Source organism: Schistocerca serialis, chromosome 6, assembly GCF_023864345.2.
Source record: "Schistocerca serialis cubense isolate TAMUIC-IGC-003099 chromosome 6, iqSchSeri2.2, whole genome shotgun sequence".
NCBI lineage: Eukaryota > Metazoa > Arthropoda > Insecta > Orthoptera > Acrididae > Schistocerca > Schistocerca serialis.
The window spans coordinates 390,998,516-391,018,870 of NC_064643.1; the positions used below are offsets into that span (position 1 = coordinate 390,998,516).

General features: G+C 39.9%; 1 protein-coding gene across 1 annotated transcript in view; it reads left to right on the forward strand.

The window, feature by feature from the left end:
• LOC126483621 (trafficking protein particle complex subunit 13) overlaps positions 1-20,355 on the forward strand; it is a 215,589-nt gene that overhangs the window by 172,082 nt on the left and 23,152 nt on the right. Inside the window, exon 9 of the mRNA XM_050106665.1 lies at positions 19,215-19,368. Within this exon, the coding sequence (XP_049962622.1) occupies positions 19,215-19,368 (154 nt within the window). The remainder of the gene's footprint in view (positions 1-19,214; positions 19,369-20,355) is intronic.

Genomic DNA, 20,355 nt, shown 5'->3' on the forward strand with positions numbered 1-20,355 from the left:
TTTACAATGAACTCAGTTTTCATAAATCACTCACAAGCAAAGACAAAATTTTTCAGCCAAGCAAAACTCAGTTTAATGATTTTTGGTGTAGGTCAAATTTCTACCTTAACCTACAGCTGCAACTAATTATAATACTGTATTCAAGAAATAATGTGATTGTATCCTCTGTGTAGGTTTAAAAATAAAAAAACAGCGATAGACCATAAGCGTCGGCAAAGACATTAATTATGAATATGCGGTAAGGCACAGACAAATTGGGGGGGGGGAGGGAATCATTCATTTTTCTTTGTACATGATTTTGTTTTTTCTCTCTCATATGTAGAAGGATGATTAAGATGTAGTGCTTAAAGTATGAAGTATTAAGAGTGTTATGTATTCTATGGATGTGTGAATAAGAGAAGACTTAACAACAGTATTAAGTATTTTTATTCATGTGAACTGTGGCCCAGTAAGGATGATTTCCTCCATTTTTGGTCATGCACTAGTGTTCTTGAAGTCAGCCGCCTGCATCTACAATTGTAATGTAAGAGAAGAAGTCCGAATAGCCTAAATTCGTACAAGCAGAACATGTGAGTGGGGTTTGTTAACTATTGATGTAGTAAGAAATTTCTATGACATTGTTATTAGTCATAAAACTAATTGTTTGTATTTTCTGTTTGCATGAACTACAATGGGGAGCATGTAAAGCAAAAAGGCAAAAAGTAAGGAAAAAATTTTTGAAAGGAATAAGAATTAGACACAGGTTATGTAAAATTTTTCATAGTAAGCTTTTTTTTTTTTCGGCGCAGCATGGTTACTCTTGGTAGCGCCTCTTTTGATGTAGACAGAAACCTTTTCCCCATTATTCCCTTCCTTGAATTTTGTGGTGGAAAATTTACAGGAGTTTCTCAGCGCGATATGCGTTGTCAGTGAAACATAAATAATTGTGACACACTATTTTGCTCATCATAATAGATGTAAAACAGGCTTTGATATCGTGTAAATTATAATTATCAAGTGTAATAATTAGCATATGAAATTTTAACACTTTGTGTGAAATTTTTATTTTTGCATACTCATACAACATGGCAGAAAAATATATGTCCATTGATGATAGCAATAGTGAAAACGCAATCGGCCAAGGTGGCGTAGAATTGCGCAATTGAACAATGAAAGTTCAGACACCATGCATGCCTACTGCAGAAGGTTTAAGTAGGTCAGAGATGAGTGTCGCAGGCGTGACAAATTATAGCGACGCTCCACAGCAGAATAACGTTCACGACACAATGTTTACAATTGATGAGACAGTGTCTCAAATCTCCCAGAGTGATATACTGCTCATGAATGAAACATTGGAGAGCAATACAAATATCAGGCTTGACAACATGTTACAAACACCACTTGTTCACAACACAAACATTAACTTGGAAGGTACAGCTGACAGCAACCACAGTAATACAAATGAAGCACTTCTATGACAGTTATTATCTAACATAAGCATGAAATTTGATAACATGAACACGAATCTCAGTAATATGAAACACAAATGAACACCAATTTCAGTGATGTGAAACAAGATATGAGTACCAAATTGATAATTTGACACACAATCTGAATACTGTCACACAAGATCTAAATACAATGAAACAAGAACAAAAATGAGTAGTCAAGTATTTGAAAGACACGGTCTTACAGAAATTCAATGACTGAGCCAAAAATTTTCGCACTGAAATCAACGAAAAATTGAATGATATGAAAAAACAAGTAAAGCATCAAGTGCTTTCTGAAGTTAACAGTAATATTATGGAGTTAAAACAGCAGGTAGATTCTTTTAATGACCATCATGATCTAGTAGAGCAACAGATAAAGAAAATCACAGATGTGAACACTTTTATTGAAGCCACACAAAACCAGTTGTGTTTGACAGTAAAAACGGTAAACACTGTCGTTAACAAACAAAATAAAAACTATGAAGGTGTACCTCTGTCTGTAGAAGAGCTTACTTTAAGGGTAGCAAGTTGACTCCATGTGCTAAAAAGGAGAGAAAGAAAATCAATGAAAATCTGAGGGATATCATTTGTCAAGCTGAAGTAGGGACATTAGATAAGAGTAATACCATGCAGAGAAGTTAGTAACAGATTGTAAGCTATACAGAGATGTAATAGAAAAGGCTAGTCAGAAAAAAGAAAATGAAATACTGAACAAGGTAAACATTAATGTACAAGCCATGGAATGTAGGCTCCGCAATCTTTTAGAAGAAAATATTACTGGATCTCGAAACATGCATGTAAATAATACGCAGGCTACAGAGAACAAACCACAACCTGTTTGTATTTATCCACAAACTGTCAAAAGTCCCACAGCAGGTACCAGTGACAGTTGTGGAGCACAAAATATTAACATACCCACAACTCCAATACCTGAGCAATTACCAACCGGAATTACAGGTACCTCCAATAACAACATAATACAACTGAAAATTCCACTATTTTTGCAGACAAAGGTTTGCTGAGACCTTGACAGTTTCCCATATTCACTACCGAAGGTAAAAGAATGAATCCAGTAGTAGTTATCCGTGCTTTTCATAATGCATTTCCACGCAACTGGATGGAAGCACACAAAATTGGATTTGTCATGGGATATATGCAAGGTGACATTCTTTTATGGGCAACTGAAGTGGCCGAACGTTGCAGGACTTATATCCAATTGGAATGAGCTTCCCTCGACAAACACTGGTCTGAGGCTGTGCAAGAAAGACTCAGATGTGAGGTTTTCAACCCTGTGCCATTCAATGGCGAATACGGTAACCTATGTGGATACTTTGAAAAATACCTGAACAAGACATGCTACTGGACGAACCCAATGTCACAGGTAGACATGTTAACAATTTTGAAAAGTCGTTTACCATTGCACATTAGAGAAAAATTAGTCACAACGCCAGAGCATGACACTGAATGCTTTCTGTCAGTGCTCGATTCTATCGACTTAATCTATGAGAAAAGACCTGTACCCAAGAGTACAACAGAAAATCAGGCACGACAACAACATAATTATGTAAATCATTCAGTAAAGTGTGATCTAAACACACAGCAAGGATGGTACACACAACGTTTGGACTGAACATTAGCGCAGGAGTGTTTATATCTGCATTGGACAAGGTTTTGGGACCAGAATTGCTTAGCAAAGTCAATGTTTATGTTGACAACGTGCTAACAGCCACACCCACTTGGTGACAACATATCAGTCTAATTGAACATGTGCTTCAATAATTTGCAGATTACGGAGTAACAGCCGATTTAAAAAATCTAGCTTTGGTAGGGAGCAAGTCAGATTTTTAGGACGTGTCAGAACAAGGTGTCTTACCTGATCTGAAAAAACTTCATGCCATACGCAACTGTCCAGCTCCAAGGAATAAAAAACAACTAAAAGCTTTTTTAGAACTAGCATCCTTTTTTTCGAAAATTTGTACAGTAACAACTGATGAGTAATGATGGATTACTCAACTTGTTTTTTTTTTTTTTAAAAAAAAAAAAAAAGGCCTTGGTTATGGGATGATAAGTGTCAGGAGGACTTAAATAACATTAAGGAGGCATTAGTCAGTGCAAACATCCTTAGCCACCCTGGCATGTCCAACGATTTTTGTGTATGAACAGCTGCTTCATCTCAGGGGCTGGGGCCATGATTGTTCCAGATGTGAGAAGAAGAAGATAAAGAAGAACCCTAGGTTATCAGTTTTGCTAGTCCACTTTATCAGAAACAGAAAGATCTTACTCTGTGTCAGAATTGGAAAGTTTAGCTGTAATATGGGCATTTAAAAAGTTTGAATATTTTTTGTGGGGTAAGAATCAATCACTGTCATTTCTTTTAACATGTAAACTATTGCATTGTAGATTAGCTAGGTGGTGTCTATATTTACAAGAATTCAATTTCGAGATCATTTATAGTAAAGGAACTCAGAATGTTATTGCAGATGCCTTGTCTGGGTTACCACAAGGTTTAGAGGAATTTAGTGAATTAGCAGAGCAAGATGCAGAAATCAAAATGTTATTAATGCAAGATACAGCACAACAGTCTGATTCCCATACATTTTGTAAGCAAATGAAAATTATGCAACAGCAAAATCACTGATGGAGTAAAATCATGCAAAACCTCAAGCAAGATGAAGGTGGAAGGATAAGTAAATGGTATCAGGAGTACAAGGGCGTTTTGTTTCATAGAAAAATCTGGTCAGTGGTGTGTGTGTGTGTGTGTGTGTGTGTGTGTGTGTGTGTGTGTGTGTGTGTGTGTGTAGTTGGCAAATGTACTGAAAAAGTTGCAACACTTTCTTATTTTCCAAGTTTGAGAAGGCAAGTCCTACAGGTATTAAGGTGTGCAATATGTCAGAAATCAAACCAGTCCAATCTGTCAAAATATACTGAGCTACACCCAATACTCACAAAAAACCCTCTACATATAGTATCCCTGGACATAGCTGGTCCGTATTCAAGAAGTAGAGGAGGAGTAAGATACATAGTAGCACTACACAATACTTTCTCAAAACGTATCAAAATGTATGCCATTAAAAATGCAACAGTCACAAATATCAGAAAAAGAACTGAGGGAGACCATTTGAGAAGAGTAGGTAAACCAAAGTTACTACTAACTGATAATGCTTCATATTTCGTTTGGGCAAAAGTGTAAACAATTTATGACCTCACAGGGCATGAAACATGTATTAGCAAGTTTTTTTTTCCCCCACCCAGAAGGTAGCCCAGTAGAACAAGTCTTTAAAGAATTTAACCGGTTTATTAGGGCACATGCCCCTCACAAACACACCTGATGGGAAGAATATGTAACTACTTTCATGCAAGTTGTCAATATCCACACTCTTAATCAGATTTCACACATAACGAATTGATGTTCCAGACAAAACAAATGAATGAGTGGGAGTTGCCCGTGCCAAAGGTACCCACTACAGGAATAACAGTAAAAGACAAAATGAAACAAACCATGGTTGCACTAGAAAACAGGGCCGAGTATTGAAGGAAAATTTATAATAAGAAACGGAAATGCGTTTCACAGTTTCTTGAAGGTCAGAGAGTCCTTTTTACGGACACACCCTAAATCGACAAAATTTGGTGAACTAAATACTAAGTGGCAATTACTCTATTCAGGACCACATATAATTTCCAAAATACCATACCCTGGGATGTACAGATTAACCTATGAGAAAATAGGGAGAGACAAGAATCTCCACTCTCACAAAGATATAAACGCTTTTATAGAATGATGAAGCTAGGTAGCATTTTCTCTTTCTATCACAAGATAATTGTACATAGTGTACATAACTCTAAATGTAATTTTTTTCTTCTGGAGTATATTTTGAGATAAAGTAATGTGTATAGGCATAAGTAATTCAGCTTCAAGGGGCTAACAGAAGTGGTAAAGGCTGCCAGTCTTGGTTACAAGATGAAAGCAGAGCTCACCATTTGCAGCATAATTGACAAGACAGATTGCGGACCTCTGGTACAAAGCCAAGTGGAGGGTCTGAATCAGAGGCTCAGACAGTTTTGCAACCATGTAGGCTGCAGATTCCTCGACTTGTGCCAAGGGTGGTTGGGTTTCGGGGTTCCGCTGAATAGGTCAGGTCGCAAAATTGAAGTAGATATTTCCTGTGAGTTAGTGTGGGCAGAGGTCATTGTTGGCAACTGGAATAAAATAATAATTGGATCCTTTTACCAACCTCCCAATTCAGGTGATACAGTTGCTGAAAGGTTCAAATAAAATGCTGAAAGGTTCAAATAAAATGCTGAAAGGTTCAAAGAAAACTTGTTTGATTTCAAATACATACCCAACTCATACGATTATAGTTGGTGGTGACTTTAATATACCTTCAATATGTTGGTGAAAATGCATGTTTAATTCCAAAGGTACGCATAAACATCATCCGAAATTGTGCTAAACGCATTCTCTGAAAATTATTTCGAGCAGTTACTTCCTGATCCCATGCGAATAGTAAACGGTTGTGAAATCACACTTGATCTCTTAGTGGAAAATAATCCTGAGTTAATAATGAGCATCAAAATGGATACAGGGCTTAGTGAACACAGGATTGTCATAACGAGATTGAATATTGTAACTCCCAAATCCTCCAAATATAAACGAAAAATATACCTATTCAAAAAAGCTGACAGAAATTCACTTGGCGCCTTCTTGAGAGACAATCTCCATTCCTTCAAAATTAATAATTTAAGCATAGACCAGACGTGACTTGAATTCCAAGAAATAGTATCGGGAGCAATTGAGAGATTTATACCAAATAAATTAACAAACAATGGAGCTGATCCTCCTTGGTACACAAAACAGGTCAGAACACTGTTGCAGAAACAACGAAACAAACATGCCAAATTTAAACAGACACAAAATCCCGAAGATTGGCAATCTTTTACAGAAGCTTGAAATTTAGCGTGCGGACTCCAATGCGAGATGCTTATAATAGTTTCTACAACGAAACTTTGTCTCGAAACCTGGCTGAAAATCCAAAGAGATTTTCAGGTCGTATGTGAAGTATGTTAGCGGCAAGAAACAATCAATTCCTTCTCTGTGCAGAATAGCAATGGAGATACTATCAAAGACATTGCTGCTAAAGCAGAGTTACTAAACACAGCCTTCCGAAATGCCTTCACAAAAGTAGACAAAGTAAATATTCCACAATTTGAATCAAGAACAGCTCCCAACATTAGTAACATAGAAGAAAATGTCCTCAGAGTAGTGAAGCTACTTAAATCACTTAATCAAAGCAAGTCTTCTGGACCAGACTGTATACCAGTTAGATTCCTTTCAGAGTATGCTGATTCATTAGCTCCATACTTAACAATCTTATACACCATTCGCTCGGTGAAAGATCCATGCCCACTGGAAAGTTGTACAGGTCACACCAATATGCAAGAAAGATAGTAGGAGTAATCCACTAAACTACAGGCCCATGTCATTAACGTCGATATGCACCAGGATTTTGGAACATATATTGTGTTCGAACATTATGAATTGCCTTGAAGAAAACAGTCTATTGACACACAGTCAACATGGATTTAGCAAACATCATTCTTGTGAAACACAACTAGCTCTTTTCTCGCATGAAGTGTCGAGTGCTATTGATGAGGGATTTCAGATTGATTTCGTATTTGTGGATTTCCCCATACAAGCAGCTTGTAGTGCAATTGCATGCTTATGGAATACCGTCTCAGTTATGTTAGTGGATTCGTGATTCCCATTCCCTGTCAGAGGGGTCACAGTTTGTAGTAATGGACGGAAAGTCATTGAGTGAAAGAGGAGTGATTTCTGGCATTCCCCAAGGTAGTGTTAAAGGCCCTTTGGTGTTCCAAATATATATAAACTATTTGGGTGTTTGTAGATGACACTGTCATTTATCGACTAATAAAGTCATCAGACGATCAAAACAAATTGCAAAACGATTTAGAAAAGATATCTGAATGGTCCGAAAATTGGCAGTTGACCTTAAATAATGAAAAGCATGAGGTCATCCGCATGAGTGCTGAAAGGAATCCGTTAAGCTTCGGTTACACAATAAATCAGTCAAATCTAAAGGCCATAAATTGAACGAAATACCTAGGAGTTACAATTATGAACAACTTAAATTGGAAGGAACACACAGAAAATGTTGGGAAGACTAACCAAAGACTGCATGTTATTGGCAGGACACACAGAAAATGTAACAGATCTACTAAGGAGACTGCCTACTCTACACTTGTCCGTCCTCTTTTAGAATACTGCTATGTGGTGTGGGATCCTTACCAGATAGGACTGATGGAGTACATAGAAAGAGTTCAAAGAAGGACAGTACTTTTTGTACTATTGCGAAATATTGGAAAGAGTGTCACTGAAATGATACAGGATTTGGGCTGCACACGATTAAAACAAAGGTGTTGCGATGGTATCTTCTCACAAAATTCCACTCACCAATTTTTTCCTCTGAATGTCAAAATATTTTGTTGACACCGATCTACATAGGGAGAAACGATCACCACAATTAAATAAAGGAAATCAGAGCTCGTATGGAAAGAGAGGGGCAGATGTGGACTCTGACCACAAGCTGTTGGTTATGAACTGTAGATTAAAACTGAAGAAACAGCAAAAAGGTGGGAATTTAAGGAGATGGGACCTAGATAAACTAACTAAACCAGAGGTTGTACAGAGTTTCAGGGAGAGCATAAGGGAACAAATGGCAGGAATGGGGGAAATAAATACAGTAGAAGAAGAATGGGTAGCTTTGAGGGATGAAGTAGTGAAGGCAGCAGAGGATCAAGTAGGTAAAAAGACGAGGGCTAGTAGAAATCCTTGGGTAACAGAAGAAATATTGAATTTAAATGATGAAAGGAGAAAATATAAAAATGCAGTAAATGAAGCAGGCAAGAAGGAATACAAACGCCTCAAAAATGAGATCAACAGGAAGTGCAAAATAGCTAAGAAGGGATGGCTAGAGGATAAATGTAGGGATTTAGATGCTTATCTCACTAGGGGGTAAGATAGATACTGCCTACTGGAAAATTAAGGAGACCTTTGGAGAAAAGAGAACCACTTGTATGAATACCAAGAGCTCAGATGGAAACCCAGTTCTAAGCAAAGAAGGGAAAGCAGAAAGGTGGAAGGAGTATATAGAGGATCTACAGGGTTATTACAAATGATTGAAGCGCTTTCACAGCTCTACAATAACTTTATTATTTGAGATATTTTCACAATGCTTTGCACACACATACAAAAACTCAAAAAGTTTTTTTAGGCATTCACAAATGTTCGATATGTGCCCCTTTAGTGATTCAGCAGCCATCAAGCTGATAATCAAGTTCCTCCCACACTCGGCGCAGCATGTCCCCATCAATGAGTTCGAAAGCATCGTTGATGCGAGCTCACAGTTCTGGCACGTTTCTTGGTAGAGGTGGTTTAAACACTGAATCTTTCACATAACCCCACAGAAAGAAATCGCATGGGGTTAAGTCGGGAGAGCGTGGAGGTCATGACATGAATTGCTGATCATGATCTCCACCACGACCGATCCATCGGTTTTCCAATCTCCTGTTTAAGAAATGCCGAACATCATGATGGAAGTGCGGTGGAGCACCATCCTGTTGAAAGATGAAGTTGGCGCTGTCGGTCTTCAGTTGTGGCATGAGCCAATTTTCCAGCATGTCCAGATACACGTGTCCTGTAACGTTTTTTTCGCAGAAGAAAAAGGGGCCGTAAACTTTAAACCGTGAGATTGCACAAAACACGTTAACTTTTGGTGAACTGCGAATTTGCTGCACGAATGCGTGAGGATTCTCTACCGCCCAGATTCGCACATTGTGTCTGTTCACTTCACCATTAAGAAGAAATGTTGCTTCATCACTGAAAACAAGTTTTGCACTGAATGCATCCTCTTCCATCAGCTGTTGCAACCGCGCCGAAAATTCAAAGCATTTGACTTTGTCATTGGGTGTCAGGGCTTGTAGCAATTGTAAACGGTAAGGCTTCTGCTTTAGCCTTTTCCGTAAGATTTTCCAAACTGTCGGCTGTGGTACGTTTAGCTCCCTGCTTGCTTTATTCGTCGACTTCCGCGGGCTATGTGTGAAACTTGCCTGCACGCGTTCAACCATTTCTTCGCTCACTGCAGGCCGACCTGTTGATTTCCCCTTACAGAGGCATCCAGAAGCTTTAAACTGTGCATACCATCGCCGAATGGAGTTAGCAGTTGGTGGATCTCTGTTGAACTTCGTCCTGAAGTGTCGTTGCACTGTTATGACTGACTGATGTGAGTGCATTTCAAGCACGACATACGCTTTCTCGGCTCCTGTCGCCATTTTGTCTCACTGCGCTCTCGAGCGCTCCTGCGGCAGAAACCTGAAGTGCGGCTTCAGCCGAACAAAACTTCATGAGTTTTTCTATGTATCTGTAGTGTGTCGTGACCATATGTCAATGAATGGAGCTACAGTGAATTTATGAAATCGCTTCAATCATTTGTAATAGCCCTGTATACAAGGGCAATGTACTTGAGGACAATATTATGGAAATGGAAGAGGATGTAGATGAAGATGAAATGGGAAATATGATACTGCGTGAAGAGTTTGACAGAGCACTGAGAGACCTGAGTCGAAACAAGGCCCCGGGAGTAGACAACATTCCATTAGAACTACTGACAGCCTTGGGAGAGCCAGTCCTGACAAAACTGTACCATCTGGTGAGCAAGATGAGACAGGCAAAATACCCTCAGACTTCAAGAAGAATATAATAATCCCAATCCCAAAGAAAGCAGGTGTTGACAGATGTGAAAATTACCGAACTATCAGTTTAATAAGTCATGGTTGCAAAATACTAACGCGAATGGAAAAACTCGTAGAAGCCGACCTTGGGGGAAGATCAGTTTGGATTCAGTAGCAATATTTGAACACGTGAGGCAATACTGACCCTGCGGCTTATCTTAGAAGCTAGATTAAGGAAAGGCAAACCTACGTTTCTAGCATTAGTAGACTTAGAGAAAGCTTTTGACAATGTTGACTGGAATACTCTCTTTCAGATTCTGAAGGTGGCAGGGGTAAAATACAGGGAGCGAAAGGCTATTTACAATTTGTATAGAAACCAACATGCAGTTATAAGAGTTGAGGGGCATGAAAGGGAAGTAGTGTTTGGGAAGGGAGTGAGGCAGGGTTGTAGCCTCTCCCCGGTGTTAATCAATCTGTATATTGAGCAAGCTGTGAAGGAAACAAAAGAAAAATTTGGTGTAGGTATTAAAATCCATGGAGAAGAAATAAAAACTTTGAGGTTCGCCGATGACATTGTAATTCTGTCAGAGACAGCAAAGGAAATGGAAGAGCAGTTGAATGGAATGGACAGTGTCTTGAAAGGAGGATATAAGATGAACATCAACAAAAGCAAAACAAGGATAATGGAATGTAGTCTAATTAAGTCGGGTGATGCTGAGGGAATTAGATTAGGAAATGAGGCACTTAAAGTAGTAAAGGAGTTTTGCTATTTGGGGAGCAAAATAACTGATGATGGTCGAAGTAGAGAGGATATAAAATGTAGACTGGCAATGTCAAGGAAAGCATTTCTGAAGAAGAAAAATTTGTTAACATCGAGTATAGATTGAAATGTCAGGAAGTCGTTTCTGAAAGTATTTGTATGGAGTGAAGCCATGTATGGAAGTGAAACATGGACGATATATAATTAGGAGAAGAAGAGAATAGAAGCTTTCGAAATGTGGTGCTACAGAAGAATGCTGAAGATTAGATGGGTAGATCACATAACTAATGAGGAGGTACTGAATAGGATTGGGGAGAAGAGAAGTTTGTGGTACAACTTGACTAGAAGAAGGGATCGGTTGGTAGGACATGTTCTGAGGCATCAAGGGATCACCAATTTAGTATTGGAGGGCAGCGTGGAGTGTAAAAATCGTAGAGGGGGACCAAGAGATGGATACACTAAGCAGATTCAGAAGGATGTAGGTTGCAGTAAGTACTGGGAGATGAAGAAGCTTGCACAGGATAGAGTAGCATGGAGAGCTGCATCAAACCAGTCTCAGGTCTGAAGAACACAACAACAATAACAACAATGGAAAGATATAAATGTTTGTTTTATCTGTGTGCTATACGAGATTGGAATAATAGAGAATTGTGAAGGTGGTTCGATGAACCCTTTGCCAGGCACTTAAATGTGGTTTGAAAGAATATCCATGTAGATCTAGATGTAGATGTAATTCTTTTGCTTTGTGCATGTAGGCATAAAATCAACAGCAATGAGAAGGAATACGCCGCTTCAGGCAAAGCAAAAAGTATAAGCAAAATTAGCTGACAGCTCAGCAGTCCACACTCAACAATACGTGCTGACGCCAGTAGTAGGAGAGGAGGCATTGTCCTGTGTGCATGCACGACAGACTGGCAGAAGGCGCAGCCAAACAGGAATGCGATATGTGCATGTACCTAACTTAAATACTAAGCAATTGCATCTATTGTCTAAGAACTAAGAAACCTATTGATATATGTACACAGAGATTTAATGAAGTACTAAGTTATATACAACATATTTACAAGCAAAAGGAAGCGTTATGAAAAAACATATGTGACGTGTAAGCTAAGAAGAAACGATAAAATACCATAAGAAATGTAAAATATTTTTCTTTGCAGGGTAAATGAATCATAATGGGTAACAGAATAAATGAATGTCTATGAATTTAAACAAAGTATGAAAATATCTGTGGACGGATGTAATTATCAAATGTATCAGTGGCCACTGAGCTAAGTAATGCAATTAGTTTTAAGTCTTTTTTTTTTATTTCTATGACCAGTGCATTGTCATGGTGCAGAAGGAGAGAATTACATCAAGAGTAGTAGGTATCAAATAAAGAAACGGGCCGCATCTCAAGTGAACAATTTAGTAGCTATAAGGTTATTTATACAAATGTCATAAGGCAAATGAAAAATGCAAATATGCATTGTCGCAGTATATGGAGTATGGAGTATTATGAGTGTTATGTATTATATGTGTGTATGAATAAGCGAAGACTTAACAGCAGTATTAAGTATTTTTATTGAAGTGAAGTGTAGCCCAGTAAGGAGGATTTTCTTCATTTTTTGACATGCACTGGTGTTCTTGAAGTCAGCTGCCAGCATCTACAATTGAAATGTAAGAGAGGAAGTCCGAATAGCCTAAATTCATACAAGCAGACCATTTCTAATAATGCAATTGCATTATCCTTTAAATTCTTTTCCATTTCTACATATGAGTATATATAAAACACCTCTTGACTTCTACATCAAAGGTTTACTGCCCTTCAGGTCATGCTGACCATGCTAATAAATACTGAGTTACAATCTAAGTTGACAGCTTGTGTTTTCTGAATTGCATTCATATGAATAACACTGTTTGAGGTTGTCAGCTTCATCCACCATTGAAGTGATTGGTCCATTAAAATTAATAGAAAAAATTAATGGTAATAAGCAAATAAAAAATTAGGATGTCTGTCATTAAAATTCAAAGAAGCAAAATAGAAAAGGATGATAAGTTTTGTCATTTGTCAGTTGATAAGGACCAGCAGGACAGAAAGAAAAACAAGACGTTTTGTAATAAAGGGAAGAAGTTGGACACAATAGATTTTTATAAGGAATGGTCACAAAGTTTTATCATCACCTAAAGTAATATCAATAATAATAATAATAATAATAATAATAATATTGACAATAATAAAGTTACGACTATGAAACTTAGTGATGGTGTTACTCCTTCTATAAATATTTGTCTCTCAATGCAACCCATGTTTCCCAGTGATGGATGATCTACATCTACATTTATACTCCGCAAGCCACCCAACGGTGTGTGGCGGAGGGCACTTTACGTGCCACTGTCATTACCTCCCTTTCCTGTTCCAGTCGCGTATGGTTCGCGGGAAGAACGACTGTCTGAAAGCCTCCGTGCGCGCTCTAATCTCTCTAATTTTACATTCGTGATCTCCTCGGGAGGTATAAGTAGGGGGAAGCAATATATTCGATACCTCATCCAGAAACAAACCCTCTCGAAACCTGGTGAGCAAGCTACACCGCGATGCAGAGCGCCTCTCTTGCAGAGTCTGCCACAGTTTATTAAACATCTCCGTAACGCTATCACGGTTACCAAATAACCCTGTGACGAAACGCGCTGCTCTTCTTTGGTCTTCTCTATCTCTTCCGTCAAACCGATCTGGTACGGATCCCACACTGATGAGCAATACTCAAGTATAGGTCAAACGAGTGTTTTGTAAGCCACCTCCTTTGTTGATGGACTACATTTTCTAAGCACTCTCCCAATGAATCTCAACCTGGTATGCACCTTACCAACAATTAATTTTATATGATCATTCCACTTCAAATCGTTCCGCACGCATACTCCCAGATGTTTTACAGAAGTAACTGCTACCAGTGTTTGTTCCGCTATCATATAATCATACAATAAAGGATCCTTCTTTCTATGTATTCGCAATACATTACATTTGTCTATGTTAAGGGACAGTTGCCACTCCCTGCACCAAGTGCCTATCCGCTGCAGATCTTCCTGCATTTCGCTACAATTTTCTAATGCTGCAACTTCTCTGTATACTACAGCATCATCCGCGAAAAGCCACATGGAACTTCCGACACTATCTACTAGGTCATTTATATATATTGTGAAAAGCAATGGTCCCATAACACTCCCCTGTGGCACGCCAGAGGTTACTTTAACGTCTGTAGACGTCTCTCCATTGATAACAACATGCTGTGTTCTGTTTGCTAAAAACTCTTCAATCCAGCCACACAGCTGGTCTGATATTCCGTAGGCTCTTACTTTGTTTATCAGGCGACAGTGCAGAACTGTATCGAACGCCTTCCGGAAGTCAAGAAAAATAGCATCTACCTGGGAGCCTGTATCTAATATTTTCTGGGTCTCATGAACAAATAAAGCGAGTTGGGTCTCACACGATCGCTGTTTCCGGAATCCATGTTGATTCCTACATAGTAGATTCTGGGTTTCCAAAAACGACATGATACTCGAGCAAAAAACATGTTCTAAAATTCTACAACAGATCGACGTCTGAGATATAGGTCTATAGTTTTGCGCATCTGCTCGACGACCCTTCTTGAAGACTGGGACTACCTGTGCTCTTTTCCAATCATTTGGAACCCTCCGTTCCTCTAGAGACTTGAGGTACACAGCTGTTAGAAGGGGGCAAGTTCTTTCGCGTACTCTGTGTAGAATCGAATTGGTATCCCGTCAGGTCCAGTGGACTTTCCTCTATTGAGTGATTCCAGTTGCTTTTCTATTCCTTGGACACTTATTTCGATGTCAGCCATTTTTTCGTTTGTGCGAGGATTTAGAGAAGGAACTGCAGTGCGGTCTTCCTCTGTGAAACAGCTTTGGAAAAAGGTGTTTAGTATTTCAGCTTTACGCGCGTCATCCTCTGTTTCAGTGCCATCATCATCCCGGAGTGTCTGGATATGCTGTTTCGAGCCACTTACTGATTTAACGTAAGACCAGAACTTCCTAGGATTTTCTGTCAAGTCGGTACATAGAATTTTACTTTCGAATTCACTGAACGCTTCACGCATAGCCCTCCTTACGCTAACTTTGACATCGTTTAGCTTCTGTTTGTCTGAGAGGTTTGGGCTGCGTTTAAACTTGGAGTGAAGCTCTCTTTGCTTTCGCAGTAGTTTCCTAACTTTTGTTGTTGTACCACGGTGGGTTTTTCCCGTCCCTCACAGTTTTACTCGGCACGTACCTGTCTAAAACGCATTTTACGATTGCCTTGAACTTTTTCCATAAACACTCAACATTGTCAGTGTCGGAACAGAAATATTCGTTTTGATCTGTTAGGTAGTCTGAAATCTGCCTTCTATTACTCTTGCTAAACAGATAAACCTTCCTCCCTTTTTTTATATTCCTATTAACTTCCATATTCAGGGATGCTGCAACGGCCTTATGATCACTGATTCCCTGTTCTGCACTGAAAGAGTCGAAAAGTTCGGGTCTGTTTGTCATCAGTAGGTCCAAGATGTTATCTCCACGAGTCGGTTCTCTGTTTAATTGCTCGAGGTAATTTTCGGATAGTGCACTTAGTGTAATGTCACTCGATGCTCTGTCCCTACCACCCGTCCTAAACATCCGAGTGTCCCAGTCTATATCTGGTAAATTGAAATCTGCACCTAAGACTATAACATGCTGAGAAAATTTATGTGAAATGTATTCCAAATTTTCTCTCAGTTGTTCTGCCACTAATGTTGCTGAGTCGGGAGGTCGGTAAAAGGAGCCAATTATTAACCTAGCTCGGTTGTTGAGTGTAACCTCCACCCATAATAATTCACAGGAACTATCCACTTCTACTTCACTACAGGATAAACTACTACTAACAGCGACGAACACTCCACCACCAGTTGCATGCAATCTATCCTTTCTAAACACCTTCTGTACCTTTGTAAAAATTTCGGCAGAATTTATCTCTGGCTTAAGCCAGCTTTCTGTACCTATAACGATTTCAGCTTCGGTGCTTTCTATCAGCGCTTGAAGTTCTGGTACTTTACCAACGCAGCTTCGACAGTTGACAATTACAATACCGATTGCTTCTTGGTCCCCGCATGTCCTGACTTTGCCCCGCACCCGTTGAGTCTGTTGCCCTTTCTGTACTTGCCCAAGGCCATCTAACCTAAAAAACCGCCCAGCCCACGCCACACAACCCCTGCTACCCGTGTAGCTGCTTGTTGCGTGTAGTGGACTCCTGACCTATCCAGCGGAACCCGAAACCCCACCACCCTATGGTGCAAGTCGAGGAATCTGCAGCCCACACGGTCGCAGAACCGTCTCAGCCTCTGATTCAGACCCTCCACTCGGCTCTGTACCAAAGGTCCGCAGTCAGTCCTGTCGACGATGCTGGAGATGGTGAGCTCTGCTTTCATCCCGCTAGCGAGACTGGCAGTCTTCACCAAATCAGATAGCCGCCGGAAGCCAGAGATGATTTCCTCCGATCCATAGCAACACACATCATTGGTGCCGACATGAGCGACCACCTGCAGATGGGTGCACCCTGTACCCTTGATGGCATCTGGAAGGACCCTTTCCACATCTGGAAGGACTCCCCCCGGTATGCACACGGAGTGCACATTGGTTTTCTTCCCCTCTCTTGCTGCCATTTCCCTAAGGGGCCCCATTACGCGCCTGACATTCGAGCTCCCAACTACCAGTAAGCCCACCCTCTGCGACCGCCCGGATCTTGCAGACTGAGGGGCAACCTCTGGAACAGGACAAGCAGCCATGTCCGGCCAAAGATCAGTATCAGCCTGAGACAGAGCCTGAAACCGGTTCGTCAGACAAACTGGAGAGGCCTTCCGTTCAGCCCTCCGGAATGTCTTTCGCCCCCTGCCACACCTTGAGACGACCTCCCACTCTACCACAGGTGAGGGATCAGCCTCAATGCGGGCAGTATCCCGGGCAACCACAGTCGTAGTCCGATCGGGGGATGCGTGGGACGAGCTGGCCGTTCCTGACAAACCCCAATCCGGACCCCCACAGTGATGCCCATTGGCAACAGCCTCAAGCTGTGTGACCGAAGCCAACACTGCCTGAAGCTGGGAGCAAAGGGATGCCAACTCAGCCTGCATCCGAACACAGCAGTTGCAGTCCCTATCCATGCTAAAAACTGCTTTGCAAAGAACGTCTGAACTAATCTACAGAGAGCGTAAACAAATCGACAAAATTTAAACGGTTATGATTTGACAGAGACTGTGATTGTAGGAGTCTGCATTTTAACCGTTTGGAAATGTTTGTGAGGAAACGGGCGAATGGTGATGAATGGGAAGATTCAGTGGTTCAAAAAGAAGTTAAAGAGGAGAGGAATTTTGTGAAAGCAAATTGTGTGGAGAGTTCTGAAGAGGTAAGAGCAAATAGTAGCAATTGCAGTAGAAAGTATTTTTGAGTTTGTGAAAAGTGTTGATGTTAGTGAAGGCGGCGTAGCTTTGGTCTCTTCAGCTGCAAGTGAGGGTGATTGTATTTCGGTGGAAAGAGTCAATGTTACTAAGGGAGGCTTAGCATTGGTCTCACCAGCAGTTGAAGTAAAAAATGTATCAGCGGAGGTAGAGGATTTCTGTTTAAAGAAACAGAGTAATAGTAATTTATGTAATGATGCAAAAGCTACTGGCATTGATACTTCGGAGGAAGGAATTTACGTGTTTCTAGTCACAAATCAAGGTGAAATGAGACTTACTGATGAATGTGTGTATCTAAAACGTTTGTCAGTGTGTGAATGTGAAAATGTATGTAAAGTAGGATTGGGGCTTAATCTGGATAAAAAGTGTGTAGAAATGGCAGTGTGTACTGATTTTTGTACAGTGGAATGTAGCAAGTCTGGAAGTCCCAAAATTGTACAACAAGGTAGTAGCAATTTGTGTAATGTAGCGGTGGAGGATAAAGTAGTGTACGATTCACGTACAGTTAATTTGTCGAACGGAGGAAAGTAAGGTTTCTTATGTGAATTTTTGTTGTGATTTAAATGGTGTATCAGCATATAAGGTTGCCGAGATGAATATTTATGATGATGATGGCTTAGGCATCAACGTATCATTTCAGGAAGATAAAGTGTTTGACAGTGAATTGATGTGTAGTTTTGTTGAAGCTACAAGTGTCAATATTTTGGAGAGGAAAAACAGTAAAGTTGTGCATGCTGTGGGTAGTGAACCGGCGAAATGTGTGGAGGAACTAACAGAAAACTTAGAGGGGGCTGAAGTAAATAGTATGGATGGAGATAGTTTGTGTAATGAAGTTCGTACAAATTGGTATACGAAGGAAGAGTGTGATTCTAGCAAACTGATTGGCGTTCGTATAGTAGAACATTATGGTTGTTGCTGCCACATATGTGGAAACGAGAGAAGTTTAAAATTGCTAAAGGTATATAGAGAAAGGGCAGAAGTGAAAAGCTGTTCTAATCTGTAATTAGTGGTAGTAATTTTGGAGGGATAATTTATTTGTTTATTTGGGAATTCATTAGTAATTTGTTAGTTTATTGTGGTATTGTATGTGTGCAAGAGCGACACCGCAAACTAAAGGAGATTGATAATGTTGGGCCTAAAATTAACCACAGTACTTCATTGTTTGTAGTGTTTAAACTGTACCTTAAAAACATTCATTTTTTAAAACTAGTGGATTTTTGAAGATGCCTAAGAATTTTGTTCAAAATAGCTCCGAATTAGTAGATGCTCATGTAGGACGATAACATTTACGGCATCTATTTGACGATGCCCCCAGATAAAATCAGTAAAAATAATCAGGAGTGGCTGGTCATGAAAGGAATGGGCATTGAGAAAGAAAGAATGATTGAAACAAGTCTCCCTCTTGTAAGCAAGGGCACCCATACTCTAGTTTGCGCCCCCCCCCCAAGTGCAGTGGGAAGGTGGGTGGTATGTAGTGTCTCTCCCTCCCTCCCTCCCTCCTGCCCCTGCCTCCCCCCCTTTGTTTACATATTATTATTTAATTCTTTGCTCTGATTACCTGTCTACATTGTTACAAAAAAGAATTGAAACAGACATTTTGAAGGGTTAGGTGTAATGAAGCAAGTGAATCTGAGTGAAAATTTGAGAGAACATGATTCTTAACTGACTTTATATCTCAACCATTACCCAGTTCTTCACATTTATCCTAGATATTTTTAGAAAGTATGCAGAGTATCATACCATCGAGATCCCATCATATAATAGCATTCTTGTCATTTACAGTGAAAGATCAATGGACCTCGTGTTGGGACTTGAGTCATCAGCAGCATCTGGTCTTGTTTGGAGTGGAGTGTCTGGCAGGCAGATGGGTAAATTGGAACCTGGGGCTTCAGTATATTTCTCTCTCTGTTTAGTTCCTACAACACCAGGTTTACAGGTAAAAACAAACATTTTTTTTAATAAAATAGCTGGTGTTTTTTAATCTACTTATTGGCAGTATTGTGAACTTGTATGTATAACATTAAAATACTGTTACAGTGAAAGAATTTATGTTTGAACTTGAACATGACTGAAATGTTGCAAATAGATGTATGAGCTTGGCAATAGCCCAACTAATGTCAATACGGAATGTGATTACATAAGGCACTGATGAAACACACACAGAAATGTGTGACACTAATATACATGGGGTACATAAAGTTCGGGAACACTTTCCATTATTTATTGCACAAGAACTAAACATTGTACAGATGTAATACATATTGCAGTTTGAAGAGAAATTCTGAAAGTTTTTTTTGACAAACATTCGATATGCGAACCATGAGTGACCCAGAAGATGTCAATACAGTAAGCGAATCCTTCCTATACCTGTCCCAGCATGGCATCGTTGACTGTTGCAGTCACTTCCCGTATTCTCTCCCAGAGTTCTGCTACATCACATGGTAGAGGCAGTACATACACCATATCTTTAATGTGTCCCCATGAAAAAAGTCACACAGAGTGAGATATGGTGATTGGGGAGGCCATTTCATGAAACAGAGCTGTTTCCTTCTGTAGCAAGGCCTATCCATCGATGCATCAGCTCTGTGTTCAGGTACCCACGAACTTCACGATGAAAATGAGGTGGAGCCCCCTCCTGCTGAAAGATGAACAGAGAGCCCTCCTGCTGAAAGGTGAATGGAGAGTCCGATTGCATTTGAGGCATCAGCCATTGCTGCAACATGTCCAAGTAGGAATGTACAGTTTTCGATGTGACAAGGGACAAAAAACATTTACCTTTGGGGAATCACACTAAAATTCAATGCATTCGTGTGGATGCTTTGTACCCCAGATTTGGCAATTATGCTTGTTTCACATTCTCATTACTGTGAAAGATGGCTTTGTCAATCAAAAATGCCATCCCCATCCTCATTCAGTTGTTGCA